A 17,424-nucleotide genomic window follows, 5' to 3' on the forward strand; every position below is an offset into this window, starting at 1 on the left:
ACAAGAGACATATCTGCATTTCCTTTCATCAGCCTCGCCTAGATAGATTGGATACTACTCATTGGAGATTCTACCTTCCTCCACACCTTCTGGATCTAATTTCATTTTCTCTTGATGCTATCTGCATCATTCAATAATTTGTCTAGAGAATCTTTCAATAACGAAAATCGATGCTTGAAGTTTTTCTTCAGTTCCCCCAGCTTGAGAAATGCTGAGCGTGTTCTTCCTTTTGTAGGAGTGGCAATATTAACTTCTGATAAAATAGACTTTAAGACAAAACCAACATAAGAGACAAGGAAGGATATTATCTCATGATTTAAGGATCAAGTGAACAAGAAGACATAACTATAATAAAAATCTATGCTACCAATAAAAGAGCCTCAAAATACATAAATCAATAGTAGAACTAAAGAAAAACAGACAATTTAATAATGGTAAGTAATTTAAATAATTTTTCGATGAAGGAAAGAACAAGCAGAAAGAAACTCAACTAAGACACAGAACTAAACAACACAATTAACTAACTTGACTCATAGATTTATATAGAGCACTCAACTCAACAATGGCACAATACATTCTTTCCAGTGCACATGGAACATTCTCCGAAATAGACCATATATTAGGCCACAAAGCAAGTCTCAATAAATTGAAAAACATCAGATTCTATAAATCTTTTCAGATCACAATGCTATAAAATTAGAAATCAACAATAGGAAGATCAAGAAAACAAAATCAAATTCCAGAATAAGGTGGCGTAGGTAGAATCCCCACTGAATAGTTTTCCTCTTGTCTAGATGGGTCTGATGAAAGGGGATGGGGAATAATGGGGAGAGGACTTTATGATCAATTGTGAGTGCTTGTTATCAGTACTAATTGTGATTGTCATAACTGTGAATGTAGAAGATGTGTAACTAAAAGGGGGAAGTAGTTAATCTTTCATTTCAGGAACAGAGGACCCTAGGACCATCAAAGGACTATCAAGGGGGAAGAGCATGAGTGGAGTGTGGAATCCTAACCAGAAAAGCTGTGACAGCAGAGATGTTGGCAGAGGTGATGGCATAGAGAGATAGAGCAGCTGAGGGCTCTAGGTCCATGGACTGAGAATGGCTGTGTGTTTGCAGGCAGGAGGCTGGCTTACATAATGTACCCTTTGGACATTTAAACAAATATATATTTTCTGTGTGGTATGTGTACATTAAGAACAAAGAGGGGAAGAGCAGAATAGAGGATGGATTGGCAAAGTGGCAGCGTCAGTGGGCTTAAGCGTGGCAACAATAGTGAGGTTGGCCCAGGATCGGGTAGTGTTTCATTTGCTGTGCATAAGGTTGCTATGAGTTGGTACTGACTCGATGGCACCTAACAATAACAGCAACAATGGTAAATGGCGGGGATTGTAACCATTGCAATGAAACAAAGTATGATTTGTTGAATGTAAAACTGATGATCTACCCTGTAAACTCATTCAGTTCACAATAAAAAAGCCAAAAAAAAAAAAAAAGTGGGTAGAATGGAAATAGGAACCACAGGGAGGAAGCAGGATAACTGCTTTGGCATGGAGGGGATTGCAATCATTGAGATGAAACAAAGAGAATGATGTGTTGAATGTAAAACTGATCATCTTGTATGTAAATCTTCATTCAGTTCACAATAAAAGGTAACAAACAAAACAAAACCCATTGAGATATCCCACACAGCTATCAGAATGACTAAAATTAAAAATGATGACAACATCAAATGCTGGTGAGGATGTGAAGAAACTGGATCTCTAAACATTGCTGATGAAACTACAAAATGGTACAACCACATTGGCAAACATTTTGGCAGTCTCTAGAAAAAAACAAAATATGCAATATCATTCCAGTACATTTGTCCTTGGGAAATGAACAATAATTTTCAAACAGTGTTTACAATAGAATCCTGATGAGGCAACACCAGGCTCTCCTCAGAAACCCTATACAGAGTTGCTATGAGTTGGTGTTTAAGAACAACAACATGTTCACACAAAATCCTGTACATAGATGTTTATAGCATCTTTATTTCTAATAACCCAAATTATAAACAACTTAACTTCCTTCAATAGGTGAATGATTAAATAAACTTTGTTAAGGTAGAGTTTTTGTGTAACACTGTAGGATAAGCACTGGACCTCAAGGTTGGACGTTCAAACTCACCAGCAGCTTCTAGGAAACCTTACATAGGATTGCTATGAGTCAGAATTGACTTGACAGCACTTAACAACAATAACAATTCACATTGAGGTGCTGTAGGATAAGCACTGGACTGGTAACCACAAGGTTGGCAGTTCAGACCCATCAGCCACTCTTGGAAACTCTATGAGTTGGAATTGAGTCAAGGGCACTCACCATCAATCTACACTGAAGGCTATATTCTTTGATCTTCATTAGTGTTTCAAGTCCTCTTCGCTTTCAGCAGGCAAGGTTGTATCACCTGCATATTGCAGATAGTTAATGAGTATTCTTCCAATCTGATGCCATATTCTTCGTCATATAGTCCAGCTACTCTGATAATTTGCTCAGCATACAGATTAAATAAGTATTGTGAAAGGACAGAACCCTTACACACACCTGCCCTAGTTTTAAACCAGGTAGTATCCTCTTGTTGCGCTGGACTAGAAAGTCAGTTTGAAACGCATGGTCGGCAGTTCAAGCTTACTAGCTGCTCCTTGGAAACCCTATACAGGGTTGCTATGGGTTAGAACTGACTCGACAGCACTTAACAACAACAACAACATCCTCTTCTGTTTGAATACCTGCCTTTTGGTAGATATACAGGTTCCACAAACAATTAAGTATTATTGAATTCCCATTTCTCAAAATGTTACCCATAATTTGTTATGATCCACACAGCTGAATTTCATTCCATAGTCAATAAAACACAAACATCTTTCTGGTATTTTCTGCTTTCAGCCAAGATCTATCCAATGTCAGCAGTGATATTCTTCGTTCCACATCCTTTTCCGAATCCGACTCGATCCTTTAGCAGTTCCCTGTCAATGTACTGTTTCAGCGTTTTTGAACTATCTTTAGCAAAATTTTACTTGCATGTGATATGATATTGTCCAATGATTTTCACATTTCGTTAACTCATCTCTCTTTGGAATGGGCACAAATCTTTTCCAATCAGTTGGCAGAAAACATCAAAAGAAGATGGAAGGTCTACACAGAGTCACTGTGCCAAAAAGAAATGGTTGATGTTCAACCATTTCAAGAGATGGCATATATGATCAAGAGCCAATGATACTGAAGGAAGAAATCCAAGGTGCACTGAAGACATTGGCAAAGAACAAGGCTCTAGGAATTGACTGAATACAAATTGAAATAAACTGATGCAGCCCTGGAGGCGCTCACCCATCTATGCCAAGAAATTTGGAAGACAGCTACCTAGCTAACTGACTGGACAACTCCATAGGAGTTTTTAAAATAATTAACTGTTTTTGGAGCTAGGAAATTCTGAAATAATGGCTGCACCAATAATGGTTTGGTTTGCAACTCTATCCCATCTATCTATCCTCCTTTCAATAAATAGCAACCCAAGAATGTTCAGTGTACTTAGCACTCCGGTTTTACGGCAGGGCCCTCAGCCTCCTGGCTCAGAGACTTGTTGCCTGACATGCCAGGACATTCTAGGGCTGCTCCTAAGAAATCATTTGGTTTTTAGCCTCCATTCAAGGCCTGGTGACCTGCCTAAGTGCTTCAACTCAAGTTCCCGTGTATGTGTGGTGTGAGTATGCCTAGATGTGTTCATGGGTATCTCTCAATGTAACTGTGTGTGTCTTTGTGGGTGTGGTGTGTCTCTCTGTGTATCTGTGTGCTTGTGATTGTGTCTGTGTTTGCATGTGCCTGTGTGTGCATCTGGTGTATATGGTGTGCTATTTGTGTGCACGTATGAGGTTCTGCCTGGAGCTATGTGTATGTATGTGACGTCTGTGTTTGCGTCTATGTGTGTTTTAGGCATATATGGTAGGCTGTGTGCATGTGTCTATGTGTGTGTGGTGTTGTGGGTCTGTGTGAGTCTGTGTGCGCGTGAGCTGTGGGTACGCGCGGGTGCGCGGTGTGTCCTCACACGAAAAGGATCGCTCGGGAGCGCCCAGCTTCCCGGGCCGTGGCTCTCTGGGGCGGATGGTGTGTTGCACCCCCGCGCGCCTCCCTGCTGCCCGGCACACGTGGGCCCGGCGCCGCCTTCCCGCGCCGCCCGCTGGGCCGCGTGTCCCCACCCACCGCGGGCCGCCCGCCCCCGACACGGAGCCCGGCCCGGGGATAAAGTGGCGGATCACTCGCCGCGCCCAGTCGCCACTGAGACGGCGGCGCGCAGCTCGGCCCGGCCCTGGCCCCCTGCAGACGAGGACCGCGCGGCGCTCGGGGGACGCGGATTGCGGTGCTCGTGGCCCCGGTAACTGGCTCCTGGCCCCCGCCCCGCCCGCGAGTGCCGAGCAGTCCCCAGTTCCCGGGTCCGCAGCACGTTTGCTACGCTCCCGGCGCCTGGCTGTGTGTGCGCGTGAGTGAGAGCGCGCGGGGTGTGTATGCGTGCGCGCGCGCCCTCCCTGCTCCCTCGCACCAGCCCCCAAATCAACTTGTTCCCATCCACTCCATTTTTCCTGTCCATACAGTCCCCTGAGCAGGGACGCCGAGCCAATCCTCTTGATTTTTCTTTTGGCATTTCCCATGACAGCCGCAGAGCTCTGTTCCCTTTGCCGGCGGAGATAGGCAGGAAGGAAAGTTTGTCAGAACCTTCGGGGGTGACTTTGTCTCGGCGACCCGCATTTGTGCGTATGCGAGGTGCCGCCAGTGTGCGCGGAGCGGGTTCCCAGTTTCCTCGGCAGTGGGTGCCGGGCTCGCGAGCCCCTCCCTTCTCCAAGCACCTCCCGCGACTCGTTTAGGAAAAGTGCTGAAATGAACTAGTAGCGGAGAATCGCCAGTGCCCGCGCCCCTCTTTGGGAAAGGCGGGGAGCCCTAAGCGGCTGTCACTGAGAGCTGGCGGCAGGCTCCTGGCTCAGCACTCAGAAAACCCGAAATAGGGGCGGAGGGTAGGGAGGGGATGGAGGCTAGGAGAGGGGCTCAGGATCTGCTTGAATGCTGCCCTGTGACAGCCGAGAGGAGGGAACAGCCCTTATTTGCCTGATTCCCCAGGCTGTCGCCCTTCTGGAATGCAAACCCAGGACATGATGGATACAGGTTTGTCATCGCAGCTTCGGAATTTCAACCCCTAGAAATCACCGGAGTACCATCCACCTCATTATTGTGCCCCAAGAAATTGTTCCTGGGAGATTTTAAGATAGATGGTCTTCTTGCAGCTGGGTCTTTGTACACATAGAATTGACTATAATTTCCACTTGATTACAGCTAAAATAGTCGTTAAGATTAAGTGTCCTGAAATGAGTTAAAATAAACACAGATGGGAAGGGGGAAAGAGCTGTAACGAGGCACTTAAAAAATAAAGTGAGCATTTTTGTAAGAACAAATGGGAGTTTTCAGTCTTGTAGAGGTTTGCAAGAAATAGATGTATGTTTAAATCTTTGAAATGGGGTTTTTGGGGGGGTTTTGGACTGCTTTGTGTGTGTGTGTGTGTGTGTGTGTTTAATGTTACTGATGCTGAACAAATCTTTCCTCTCCATCTCTATATGTTTTTGTGGTTTTTCTGACTTGGAACAATATCCTCCTTTCTTTCAAGGACTTACAGATCCTTTCAGAATGCCGGAGGAAAGTTCTAGGCAGACCCTGCCTAGCGTTCAGGACCAGAACCACACTCAGCTGATCAACGCTGACGGTCAGCACCTCTTCTGCAGGTACTGGAAGCCCACAGGCACGCCCAAGTAAGTGTTTTCTAGACAGCTGACTGAACTGGTGTGGGGAGGCAGCTGCCTTGCCTCTCTTCCCTGTGGGCCACTTCCTACAAGTCTTGCTTCACATGTCATTCTACTGTTAGACGAGTGGTGCTAACGGAGCTGAGTTTAGACTTCATAATTTAAAAAATTATTGTTATAACAAGTAGGATGTAGCTTCTACCATAGAGCAGTTTTCAAAAATTCCACATGACTTTATTTTTTGTATTTGAGTTGATTTCCTGTTGTATAGGCATTCAAGCCTAATAGTTAGAGAAAAGCATTGGCTAAAAACCCAAAATATTAAATGTTTTTACCCTTTGCACTGTTTTTCTGCCTGTTTCTTAGATGCAAAAGAGGACATAAGTGTTTAATTTCTTATCAGCTCAATTGTTTTCCCCATTTTCCATTATGGGTTTGGGACTAATGGGACAGCTGGTCTATTGCTGCACCTCTCTCTCTCTCTTTCATGTGAAATATGGGGAAGTCTGTTTGTTATTCAGGAAAAGAAATTAGTTGTGGTTATTGATTGACTTAGCAGCAAGTGAACATTTCCTGTCCCCTAGAAGTTGTCTTATCACTTATCTGTTAGGGAACAAGGCATGGTGAGGATATCACCTCCCTTTGTGTTGTGGTGGAAATGTAGGATCAGCATTGGACTGCTAACCACAAAGTCGGCGGTTCAAACCCACCAGCCACTCCTTGGAAACCCTATATGGGGTTGCTGTTGGTCAGTATTGACTTGACAACACTTAACAACTGCAAGTTTGGAAGTTCAAGTCCACCAGCTACTCCTTGGGAACCCTATATAGAGTAACTGAGTCGGAACAGACCCTACGGCACTTAACAACCAATGGATGTTCAACAAGGTGTGCATAATCTAGGTTGTTGTTGTTCAGTGTTGTCAAGTTGACCTATCTAGGGTTTCCAAAGATTGACTGGCAAGTATAATCCAGGTAGCTGTACAGTAAATCCATGTACTGGCCTCCAGAAATAGGAACTTTTAAAGAGCTCTGGTTTTAAAAAAAAAATCACAGTTTTAAGGCAGTTATACAAGCTGGCTCGCCAGCCCCTTTATCTCTGGTGTCTTCTCAAAGTGACTGACAATAGCAACTACCTTAAAGATTTCTTCCCAAACTTCTGTGTATACATATGTGTCAAGAGGGAAGGAATGAAGGAAAAAGGGCAGGTGGAGAGAAAGAGAAAAAGAGGGTTGTCAAGCATTGTAATGCTAATCAATCATTGATTGACTTAACTGGCTGTAGAATTGCATGTTCTTGTTTTAATTTTGAAGAAATCTGTGGTAGATGATGAGTTATTTGATCACGATACAAAATGAAGACAAAGAATTAAAAGTAGAAATTCTCAATGTCCCAGTCTCAGGCTCTGGGCTTTGTTTGTTAAGGAGTGAGGCTGTCCTAGTTTGAGTCAAATAAAGAGCCTTGCCTCCCCCCACACCCAGTGTGTGTGGGGAGAGTGGGGGGTATTGGGTGGCAGTTGGGTGAGTGTCCTGTGCTGGCCCAGTTGGCTGCCCTTGCCTGGGCTGTGGGTGGTTTCACAATCTATGTGCTCAAATTGCCTTATAGGGAGCTCTCTGTCCTTTCACTTGTATCCTTAGTTTTAAGTTGAGCTGGTTCTTTGAAGTCAATGTCTACTCAGTGGTGGATGCTGATGGGAATAAGATAGCAATGAGGGTGGAGACTGAGCAAGTTGGGCCCTAGGATTTGGAAGAGAAAATGTGGGTCTGGGAAAAGTTAAGGGCAGGCACACTGGAACAGAATGGACAGCAGAACAGGTAGCCTATGAGGCTCCCTGATCTGTGTTACTCTCATTGTACAGAGGAGGATGGGAGGTCACTCTCCTGCCTGCCCTGCCTCCTTGTCTGGGATGACACAGATTCATAAACTCCCCTCGGTACCACAGCCACCTAGCACTGACCAATCAGATTAAAGCAGGGTCCTGGAGCACCCCCTGCCCTGACAGAACTAACCCTGTGACTGGGGATCTTGGAATGTCCTGAGGAAGGGCCATCACTGTTCAGTTGGGTGTGCTGCCTGCCCTTGGTACTGGGCATTGGTTTGTATTGGTGATCTGTGCTTTGGCCTTCCTAACTGGACACTTGCTTCTTGGACCCTGCCCAGAGTACCTGCCCTCAGAGAAGTTGTTGAGCACTAAGACCTGCTCTGAAGGTTTTCAGAGCAACATCAACTTCAAGATGTCAGCCACAGCCTGGCAAACCGGTTTAACCAGTTTTAATGAAGTAAGTTGTAGATGCCAATTTCTTCAGACTGGGCACTAAAAAAAAAAAAAAAAAGAAAAAAGAATTTGTGGAATTGTCGTTATAATTTGTGCATTCAAACACAGACTGTTTTTAACCCAGCAGACCAGAGGTTCAGTACTTACCAGTCATGAAGCAGAGATGTCAAACCTTTGAGTGGCAGAGTCAAGACAGATCCATGCTCATCTAGCATTATTAAGGTCGTAACAATTATTATAAAGCTTAAGGTGTATCAGAATCATTTCACATTAACTGAGTGCTAGGTATGTTCTAGGCTCTAGGTTTGACCCTCTACATATGTGATCTCATTATCCTGTGAGGCAAGTATTAGTATTATATATTATTTCCATTTTACAGAAGAGGACACATGTCCAGAGTTAGGAAATATCTTGCCCAAAATAACCCAGCTAGTTAGTAGTAGCTGGATTTGGTCTTTAGCTCTTCTTACCACACTATTAGGACTCCTGGTGTGGTGCTGTGGGTTAATTCGCCAGACTGCAAAGCCATTTGAAGTGCAAGGTTGGTGGTTCAAGCTCACCAGCTGTTCTTCGGAAACCTTATATGAGTCTCTATGGGTCAGAACTGACTTGACAGCACTTAACAACAACAACTATCACACAATTGAGCAAAATAATATTTTCCCTGATAAATTCTTGTGCTTTTGGTTAGGGTGAATCACTTCTTATGGTCAAGAAGAATAGAATAATACATTCTCCCCAATTATTTGTTAATTTTGTGCTGAAAGTGGGGAATAGGTATATATCCATTTGGAAAGAAAGCATCGCATCACATGGTGCCCTGGGTGACACCGCATCTTAGCATTTTCTGCGTTGGTGATGTTAGCAGGTCTCAATGATGAGATCCACAGGGTGGTAGAGGCAGATCTATCGGTGGGGTGGACTTGGTATATTCCTGAGCTGAGAGAGTCAAGGCAACTCTAATGTCCTTTTGTTGTTGTTGTTGCTAAGTGCCGTCTAGTTGGCAGAGACCCAATATAGGGTTTCAAGGAGCGGCTGGTGGGTTTGAACAACCGATCTTCTGGTTCAAAACAACCTAGAGATCAAATGCTGTGTAGTAATATTTAAACCAGTAACTAGTTGCTATTTAGTCCGTTCTGACTCATGGTGACCCCATGTATGAACTGTGCTCCATAGTATTTTCAATTGTTATTTTTTTTAAAGTACATAACCAGGTTTTTCTTCAGAAATGCCTGTGGGTAGACTTGAAACACCAATCTTTAGGTTAGTAGTGAGTTTCATAAACCATTTGCACTACCAGGGACTCCTTCCAGCAGTTAAACCTCTCTAGTTTCTTCTCCATACCATGCTGGCTTTCTCTTTCTTGCTCAGGCTTTGGTAAGTGACTAGGCTAGTTTCCTCCACATGCCATGTGGCCATAGCCTCACTCTGCTCTCACACCTTCTACTCCTCAAGGCTGAGCTGCCAGGAAGACTGTGGATAGCGTGTGTGGTTGATTACATGGAGTTGGGGATATGAGGGTGAGGCACATGGATGGACCGTTGTTTCTGGAACCTTCCTGAGTTCTAAGAGCCGTGGTCTGTTGTCTATAATTTAAAGCTCTTTCTGCACCTTTTTATGTTCTGAGTGGGGCTCAGCTGCCTGCCCTTCCCTTCCTCACTTTGATACCTCTCTCCAAGAAGCATTCCCTTGCATATCCGGAGCTGTGGGCAGTGCCATATTAGGACACATCCTCCCACCTATGCAAATTTACCTGGAGAAGAAGCAAGTCTCCCTCCTGAAACTTGAGATATATTTAAATGATACAAAAAACACCCTTCCTTCTTCCTCCCTCTCATTCTCCCCTCGCCTATCAGCAACCATGCATTGGGTGTGGCCCCTGTGGCTCCTGATAAGGTCCTCCCAGCAACTTGGAGAATCTTCACCATCTGGCTGGACATCATTTCTAGCCCCACTGCCTCTGGGAATCTTGTTATAAAAAATGACACTGGGTTTGTCCTGTTCTCCTTTCCCGCTGAGGTTTCTAACAAGTTATAAAATAGTTCATTAGCATTTTCCCACCCCCATCTACTCTCAGGTATGGAATCCTGGAGTGGCTCTGTAGCATAACCACTGGACTGCTAACTTAAGGTTGAAAGTTCAAACCCACCAGCCGCTTCTTGAAAATGCTTACAGAGTCTCTGTGAATCAGAACTGATTTGACGGCACTGGGCTATTAACCACAAGGAGTCCTGGTGTGGCGCTGTGGGTTAATGGGCCAGGCTTCAAAGCCATTTGAACTGCAGGGTTGGCTGTTCAAGCTCACCAGCTACTCCTCAGAAACCCTATACAGGGTCACTGTGGGTTGGAACCAACTGAACGGCACTTAACAACAACAAGGTATAGTTCAGTGTTTTAAGTTTATTTCTCATTCTCCAGGGTCTGTTTCTTACCTGTGCACATATAAAGGACTATATAGCAGTATTTCAGTCTCTCTGGCAGTGTCTGGATTCTCCTACAGCCCAGGCCAGTTGCTTTCTCCTCAGAGTGCATGCAGTCTGAGTGACTGGTGTTACTAGCTCACTGTTTCACTTAACTATGAGCTAGTCACAGCACCTTTAATGGTGTCAACTAATCACACTTGTCCCTAAAAATGGCCGTTGTGAATCCCATTCTGATCTCCATGGGTACAAGGAAAACCTCGGTCTGCCTTCTGGCTCCATTCTTGGATGGAGTTAGGCTCAATTGTGAGATGCTAGATAGACTAGCTTTTTTCATATTCTTTTGCAAAGAAGGTCGAAGGAATTCACAGAGCCACCGTACCAAAAAGAATTGGTTGATTTCAATCATTTCATGAGGTAATGTATGATCAAGAACCGATGGTATTGAAGGAAGAAGTCCAAGCTGCGCTGAAGGCGTTGACCAAAAACAAGCCTCCAGGAACTGACGGACTAGAAATTGAAATGTTTCCACAAACTGATGCTGTACTAGAGAAGCTTACTCTTCTATGCCAAGAAATTTGGAAGACATCTGCCTGGCTAACTGATTGGAAGAGATCCATATTTGTGCCTATTCCTAAGGAAGGTAACCCAATGGAATGTGGAAATCATAAAAAAAAAATATATTAATTTCACATGCAAGTAAAATCTTACTGGAGATAATTTAAAAATGACTGCAGGGAGCTTCCAGAAATTCAAGACAGATTCAAAAGAGACTGTGGAACTAGGAATATCATTACTGATGTCAGATGGATTTTGACTGAAAGCAGAGAATTCCAGAAAGATGTTTACTTGTACTTTATTGACTATGCAAAAGCATTCAACTGTGAACCACAACAAACTATGAATAACATTGCAAAAGAATGGGTATTCCAGAACACTTAATTGTGCTCATGAGGAACTTGTACATAGACTAAGAGACAATCATTTGAGCAAAACAAGGGGATACTGAATGGTTTAAAATCAGGAAAGGTTTTCTCCAGAGTTTTATTCTTTCACCATACTTACTCAGTATGTATGCTGAGTAAATAATTCAAGAAGCTGTATTATATGAAGAAGAACATGACATCAGGATTGGTGGAAGACTCATTAGCAACCTGCAATATACAGATGACAACCTTGGTTGCCAGAGCAAAGAGGATTTAAAATGCTTACTGATGACAATCAAAGACTACAGCTTTCAGTATGGATTGTAAAGAAAGCATAAATCCTCACAAGTGGACCAATAAATAACATTTTTGGTAAATGGAGAAAAGGTTGAAGTTGTCAAATAATTCATTTTGCTTGGATCCATGGAATCAACAACACTCATGGAAGCAACAGTCAAGAAATCAAGTGACATAATTACATTAGGCAAATCTGCTGCACAAGACCTTTTTAAAGTGTTCAAGAGCAAAGATGTCACTTTGAGGACTAAGGTACGCCTGACCCAAGTCATGGCATTTTCAATAGCCTCATATGCATGTGAAAGTTAGACAATAAATAAGGAAGACTGTAGAAGAATCAGTGCATTTGAACTATGGTGCTGGAGAATATTAAAAGTGTCATGGACTACCAAAAGAACAAACAAATCTATGCTTGAAGAAATACAACCAGAATGCTCCTTAGAATTAAGGATGGCCAGACTTTGGACATCTTCTTAGGAGGGATTGTTCCGTGGAGAAGGACATCAGACTTGGTAAAGAAGAGGGATAGTAAGAAAGAGAAAGACACGTTGGCAGCAACAGTGGGCTCAAAAATAACAAGGATTGTGAGGATGATGCAGGGCCAGGCAGTGTTTCGTTGTGGTGCATATAGGGTCACTATGAGTTGGAACGCACTTGACAATACCTAACAACAACATCAACAACAGGGTAGCTCTTGGGCTCCCCAGTGCTCTGTAGTGAGACAGGCTCTGGGGGCTACCTCTGGGAGTTTTCTTGTTCTTGCTCAGCATTTGTCATATTCCAAGCCAACAAGTCAGCTCAGCAAACAGTTACTGAAGTCTACACATGCCAAACTTAGTTGGGTACCAGGGTGGAGAGGAGATTGCAAAGACCATTCTATGTGATTAAAAGAGTGGGGAGGGGACAAATAAGATGAATCTATGCATTTGTTGTTGTTGTTAAGTGTCGTGGAGTCGGTTCCAACTCATAGTGACCCTGTAGGATTTCCAAGGAGCAGCTGGTTGGTTTGAACTGCTGACCTTGTGGTTCACAGTCCAATGCTGGTCCTACAGTGCCACACCAGGAGTCCTATGAATAGTTAAAATATAATGTGGCAGGTACCTAGACAGGAGCCCTGATGGCTCAGTAGTTAATTCCTCGGCTGCTAACGGAAATGTCATCTGTTAAAAGCCACCAGCCACTCCATGAGAGAAAGATGTGGCGACCTGTTTCCATACAACCTTGGAAACCCTCTGGGCAGCTCTGCGCTGTACTCTAGGACCACTGTGAGTTGGAATCAGTTTGACAGGAGTGGGTGGGTGGTGGTGGGTAGATAGGTACCGAGAAACATGCTGCTAGGCCTTTGTGCAAATTAGTAAACATTGTCCGTCCAGGTACATGAACTCTCTAGGTGCATGTGTGCTGATCAGTGTCTGGGCAGGGTTTCAGCCCTGATTCACCTTCCTGCCAGTGCCCTTGAACTCTATTCCACTTGAGAGAAGGGCCTGCCAGTTAAGGAGCCAAGGCAAAAAGGCCACAGAGATCAGTGAATCCGGGAGCTGACACTAGTGAGATGTTGTTGTTATTGTTATGTGCCGTGGAGTCGGTTCCAACTCATAGCGATCCTGTACAGGGTTTCCAAGGCTGTAAATCTTTACGGGAGCAGAAAGCCTCATCTTTCTCCTGCAGAACACTCATAGTTTCGAACTGCTGACCTTAAGGTTCACAACCCAATTTGTAACCAACTGAGATGTTACTAGGGCAGAAAGCAGGAAGCAGAAAACAGCAAAACTGAAGGTGGGGTTGGGGTTGGGGGTAGGCCTAGGGCTCTAGCAGACCAAAATACAGGACTTAGACTTCAATCTTTAGGGCCTGGGGATCCATGGACAGGTTTCAAGCAGGAAAGTGGCAAAGTCAGATTTGTGTTTAGACAACCAGTCTGTTGAAAGTGTTTGCACTAATTCAGGTGAGAGGTGACAAGGTCGGAGTCACTGTAAGGATAGGGAAGATCAGGATTGAGTATGTTTGGTGGCTCATGATGAGTGGTGGAAGAAGGAAAAGGATGATTCCCAGGAGTCTCCCTGAGTGACTAGGTGGGAGCTGGTGTCATAAGGATTCCATATCAGAGCAAACACCTTCTGATTATTCTCTGCTGAGAGTATGCCCTGGTGGCCCTCTGGCAGTGAGAACATGTGGACTGCCAACCTCTGTTGGACACTTTATTTGCACAATCCTGGAATAAACTGGTAGGAGAAGTGGGAGGCAGGGAGACGGGGCTCTCCCAGCTCTGCAGGGCCACACAAACCAAATCACCTTCCAAACATCTCTTCCACTTTTATGAACATGAGGAAGATAGTGTGTTTTTACATTGTTTCACACAAGGAACAACAACAAAAAATGAAGTGCTTTTGACCTAGCTCTATTTTTGCAGGAAGTTTACACTTGAACTCTAGGAAGATGGACCATATTGTGCAGCTGATAGCAAAAACTTTAATTTTAATCAGATATCTGACTTTAATAGCATTGTTTCCTTTGCCTATTTTAAGAATTTCAAAAAGTTTCTGTCTCTCATATGAAACTGTTTCTCCTTCTGCTGCTATGTCTTTGCTGTAGCAGAGCAAACTGCCTTATTTTTAAGTAGGGCATCTCTTCTGGGCTTTTTCTTTCTTTCTTTCTTTCTTTTTTTTTTTGAAAGCTCTTCGAATAGCGAAGATCTTTTGATGGTAAGAGGAAAGACCGGCTGCTATTCTTGCAGTTGATTTTTCCAACAGCTTCGTTAAGGGATAATTTCTTCCAGTTGCTATAAGAATGTTCTGCAGATACAAATCTGGCTTTGTTTTCCAGTGGAGCCCAAGAAAAAAAAAAAAAAATAGCAAAACAAGCTGCTTCCTGAATAGCATCCATTGTCCACCATTGTCTGTTTACCCGTGCCGGCATCTTTTAGGTCTGCACCTCCCTCCCAGAGGCCCTCTCTCCATGAACATCAACCATGCCATTGGCTATGGTGTAAGTGGAGGAAATGGACTTCAGCAGTGTAGATTTTCACAGCTGAAAGGACAAAATGACCCTTGTCCCATACTTTAGGGTGGTACAAGGTTTCTATTGGGAGGAGATTCTTTTCATAAGGCACAGCATTGTTCTTTAGGTGCTGGGAGTGGGGGTGCTGATTGGGTCCCTGGGTGACACTGGGGGTGACATTGTTCTCTGTATTGGAGGGCTAATAACCCACAGCAGGGGCTTGTTTGTGTAAGAAGAGCTGTGTGCTATAAGGCACTTCATTCACAGTTGCTCCAATTTAAGGTTCATGAAGCCATCTTCCAGCCTGCTTTTCTCCTAGCGAATAGTGACCATTGGTCTCTGCTCTGGGCTTTCAGCATCTCCTCTGTGTGACGTGATCAAAGGCATGCCTCACTTTCCTTGAAAAGGTTCAAGCCAGCCATTCCTCATGGAATCACAGATCTAGTAATGTTCTATCCTGGATGCAATGAAAGGAAGAAGAGGGGGAGAGGGAAGGGGAGAGAAAGGAAAGAGGAAGAAGAGTGAAAGGAGAAAAGGAATTTCAAAAGTATATACTCATATAGTGTCTGTTTTGTATGTGTACATCAAAAAAAAAAAAAAGAAAAAAGGTAGGGGTGAGAACAGAGATAAATACTGTTAACTGATGATACATGAAGAGGATTGTAATCATTGCAATGAAACAAATAGGGTTTATTGAATGCAAACTGATAATCTGCCCTGTAAACTCTTACTTAATTCACAATAAAAACTTGAAAAACCAGTAAGAGACCCTGAAAGTTCTGTGTCATCCTCATCACTTTCACATGGAAAGTTGGGCCCACAGGATGGGTATGAGTTCTTTAGGTTGTCAAGCAGACTGGTGTTTGGTGGGAACACCACCTCCTGACCATTCACATCTTCTCTTCCATGCTGTTTCCCAGGAACCACTCTTACAAGTTTAAATCACAAGTTGATCTTGCCCAGTAAGCATTTGTGCCAGTATTCAGTGCTTGGAGAGGTGTTAATTCACCAACATCTTCATTTTTGTGGTACTGTTTTCAATGGTTAGAAACATGTGACTCTGAGGTGGTAGAAGTAGCTGTGCTGCAGAAAAGACCTTAGGAGACTTAGCACCCAGGACAAAATGGGAAGAAATGGATCAATTATAGAAGGAAGAGAGGCTCAGGAGGCTTCTAGGAGAATGAGAATCTGGGAAGAGGAAGAGGACAGTGTCAGAACAAACAAGAGAACCCCTTTTCCCAAATAAAGGGAAATCAAAGAGGGGAAAAAAATAACAGAAAAAGAGAATGAAGAGAAGGAGGAAACTGTATCTTTGGCAGTAGGCCTTTTTCCTAGATAGTATATACTCCTATTGGATTAGAGTGAAATTTTTTAGTTAAGAAATCACTGCCGTGAGTAACTGTTATCATGACTAATTACGACTGTCACAATTGTAAAGGTAGAAATTTTATAACAAAAACAGGGGAGTAGTTAATCTTACAGTCCAGAGACAGAAGACCCTAGCACTATCAAGGGAGAAGAGCACAAGCAGAATGTGAGACCTTATCCAGAGAGCAGTGACACCAGAGATGGAGGCAGAGATGGGGATATGGAGAGGGGGAGTGGCTGAGGATTCTAAATTAATGGGAAGACAGGGACTAAGAGCTGGCAGCCAGGAGACAGACTTGCAGAATATGCCCTTTGGTGGTGTAAATTAATATATATGCCTGAGTGTTTTTACAAAAAAAGAGCTAAAGTGAAAAGAGAGAAGTGCTGTTAACTGATGGCATATGGAGGGGATTACAATCATTGTAAGGAAACAAGGTATATGATTTGTTGAATGTAAAACTGATGATCTGCCCTGTAAACTTTCACTCAATCCATAATAAAAACCTTAAAAAAAAAAAAAAGAGATCACTGCCATTGGACATCTTAGACAGTTTGCTGTCTTGGTCCCATTTAGTCAAGCTTGAAGAGACATGTTCCAGGAAAGCAGAAAAGGACAGAGCATAGGGAGAAGTGTTAACTTTGAATGAGCTGCTGGGTCCACTCCTGTCAGCATGTGCTAGATGTGGAACCATCCATCTCTGCCTCCAGATTCTCATCTTCAAAATGGGGAGTAAAGCGCCTTTCCTGTATGGGGGTTCTGATAATTCAACGTAAGTGCAAAGGCACATCTGGCAAGTGTGATCTCTTTGGCTACCTCCACTGTTGGTATTGTAGGCTCTAAGAAGCATACGTTGGGCTTCTGTGTTATCCACTTTTACATCCTTCCACAGTCATGGCAAGCATCAGGTCCATAGATGTGAAAGCAGTAATCACTTGTATAAATTTTGTCTTAACTGCTCTCCACCAGTGATGCCAGCTTACATGCTTTGCCCATTTATTTACTTATTTTTCTGAAGTATTAAAAATCAGTTCCAGGAGAACAAACAAGATGGTGGACAGGGTACAAGTGCAGTGAGGATCTCCGTCAGCAACAACACATAATACTGGAACAAGCAGGCTCAGGGGATGGTTCCAGAACTCTGAACCACATATAAAGGAATATTTAGAAAGTTGCAAGGCTTACAGCCAGCAGAATTTGTAGTAGAAGCAAGAAATCCAGTGCTTTCTAATCCAAGGTGCTCAGCTGCTCCCTGAGCAGCCATCTTGGGGGAGACCAAATGGGAGAAGGATCAGAGCAGTCACGGACACCTGATAGAACCAC

General features: G+C 43.6%; 1 protein-coding gene and 1 pseudogene across 2 annotated transcripts in view; both read left to right on the plus strand.

Annotated features, from left to right (window-relative positions):
• The window catches only part of LOC102841255, an 11,484-nt pseudogene extending 6,961 nt beyond the window's left edge, over nt 1-4,523 (plus strand).
• A 1,171-nt stretch (nt 4,524-5,694) lies between these two features.
• MGLL (monoglyceride lipase) overlaps nt 5,695-17,424 on the plus strand; it is a 186,249-nt gene continuing 174,519 nt past the window's right edge. Inside the window, exon 1 of one of the 2 annotated variants that reach the window (XM_006870493.1) lies at nt 5,695-5,830. In XM_006870493.1, coding sequence (XP_006870555.1) covers nt 5,709-5,830 — 122 coding nt within the window. In that variant the 5' untranslated portion in view covers nt 5,695-5,708. The remainder of the gene's footprint in view (nt 5,831-17,424) is intronic. The other variant, XM_006870494.1, reaches the window with a different exon arrangement.

This window comes from Chrysochloris asiatica, unplaced genomic scaffold (assembly GCF_000296735.1).
Source record: "Chrysochloris asiatica unplaced genomic scaffold, ChrAsi1.0 scaffold00142, whole genome shotgun sequence".
Taxonomy (NCBI): domain Eukaryota; kingdom Metazoa; phylum Chordata; class Mammalia; order Afrosoricida; family Chrysochloridae; genus Chrysochloris; species Chrysochloris asiatica.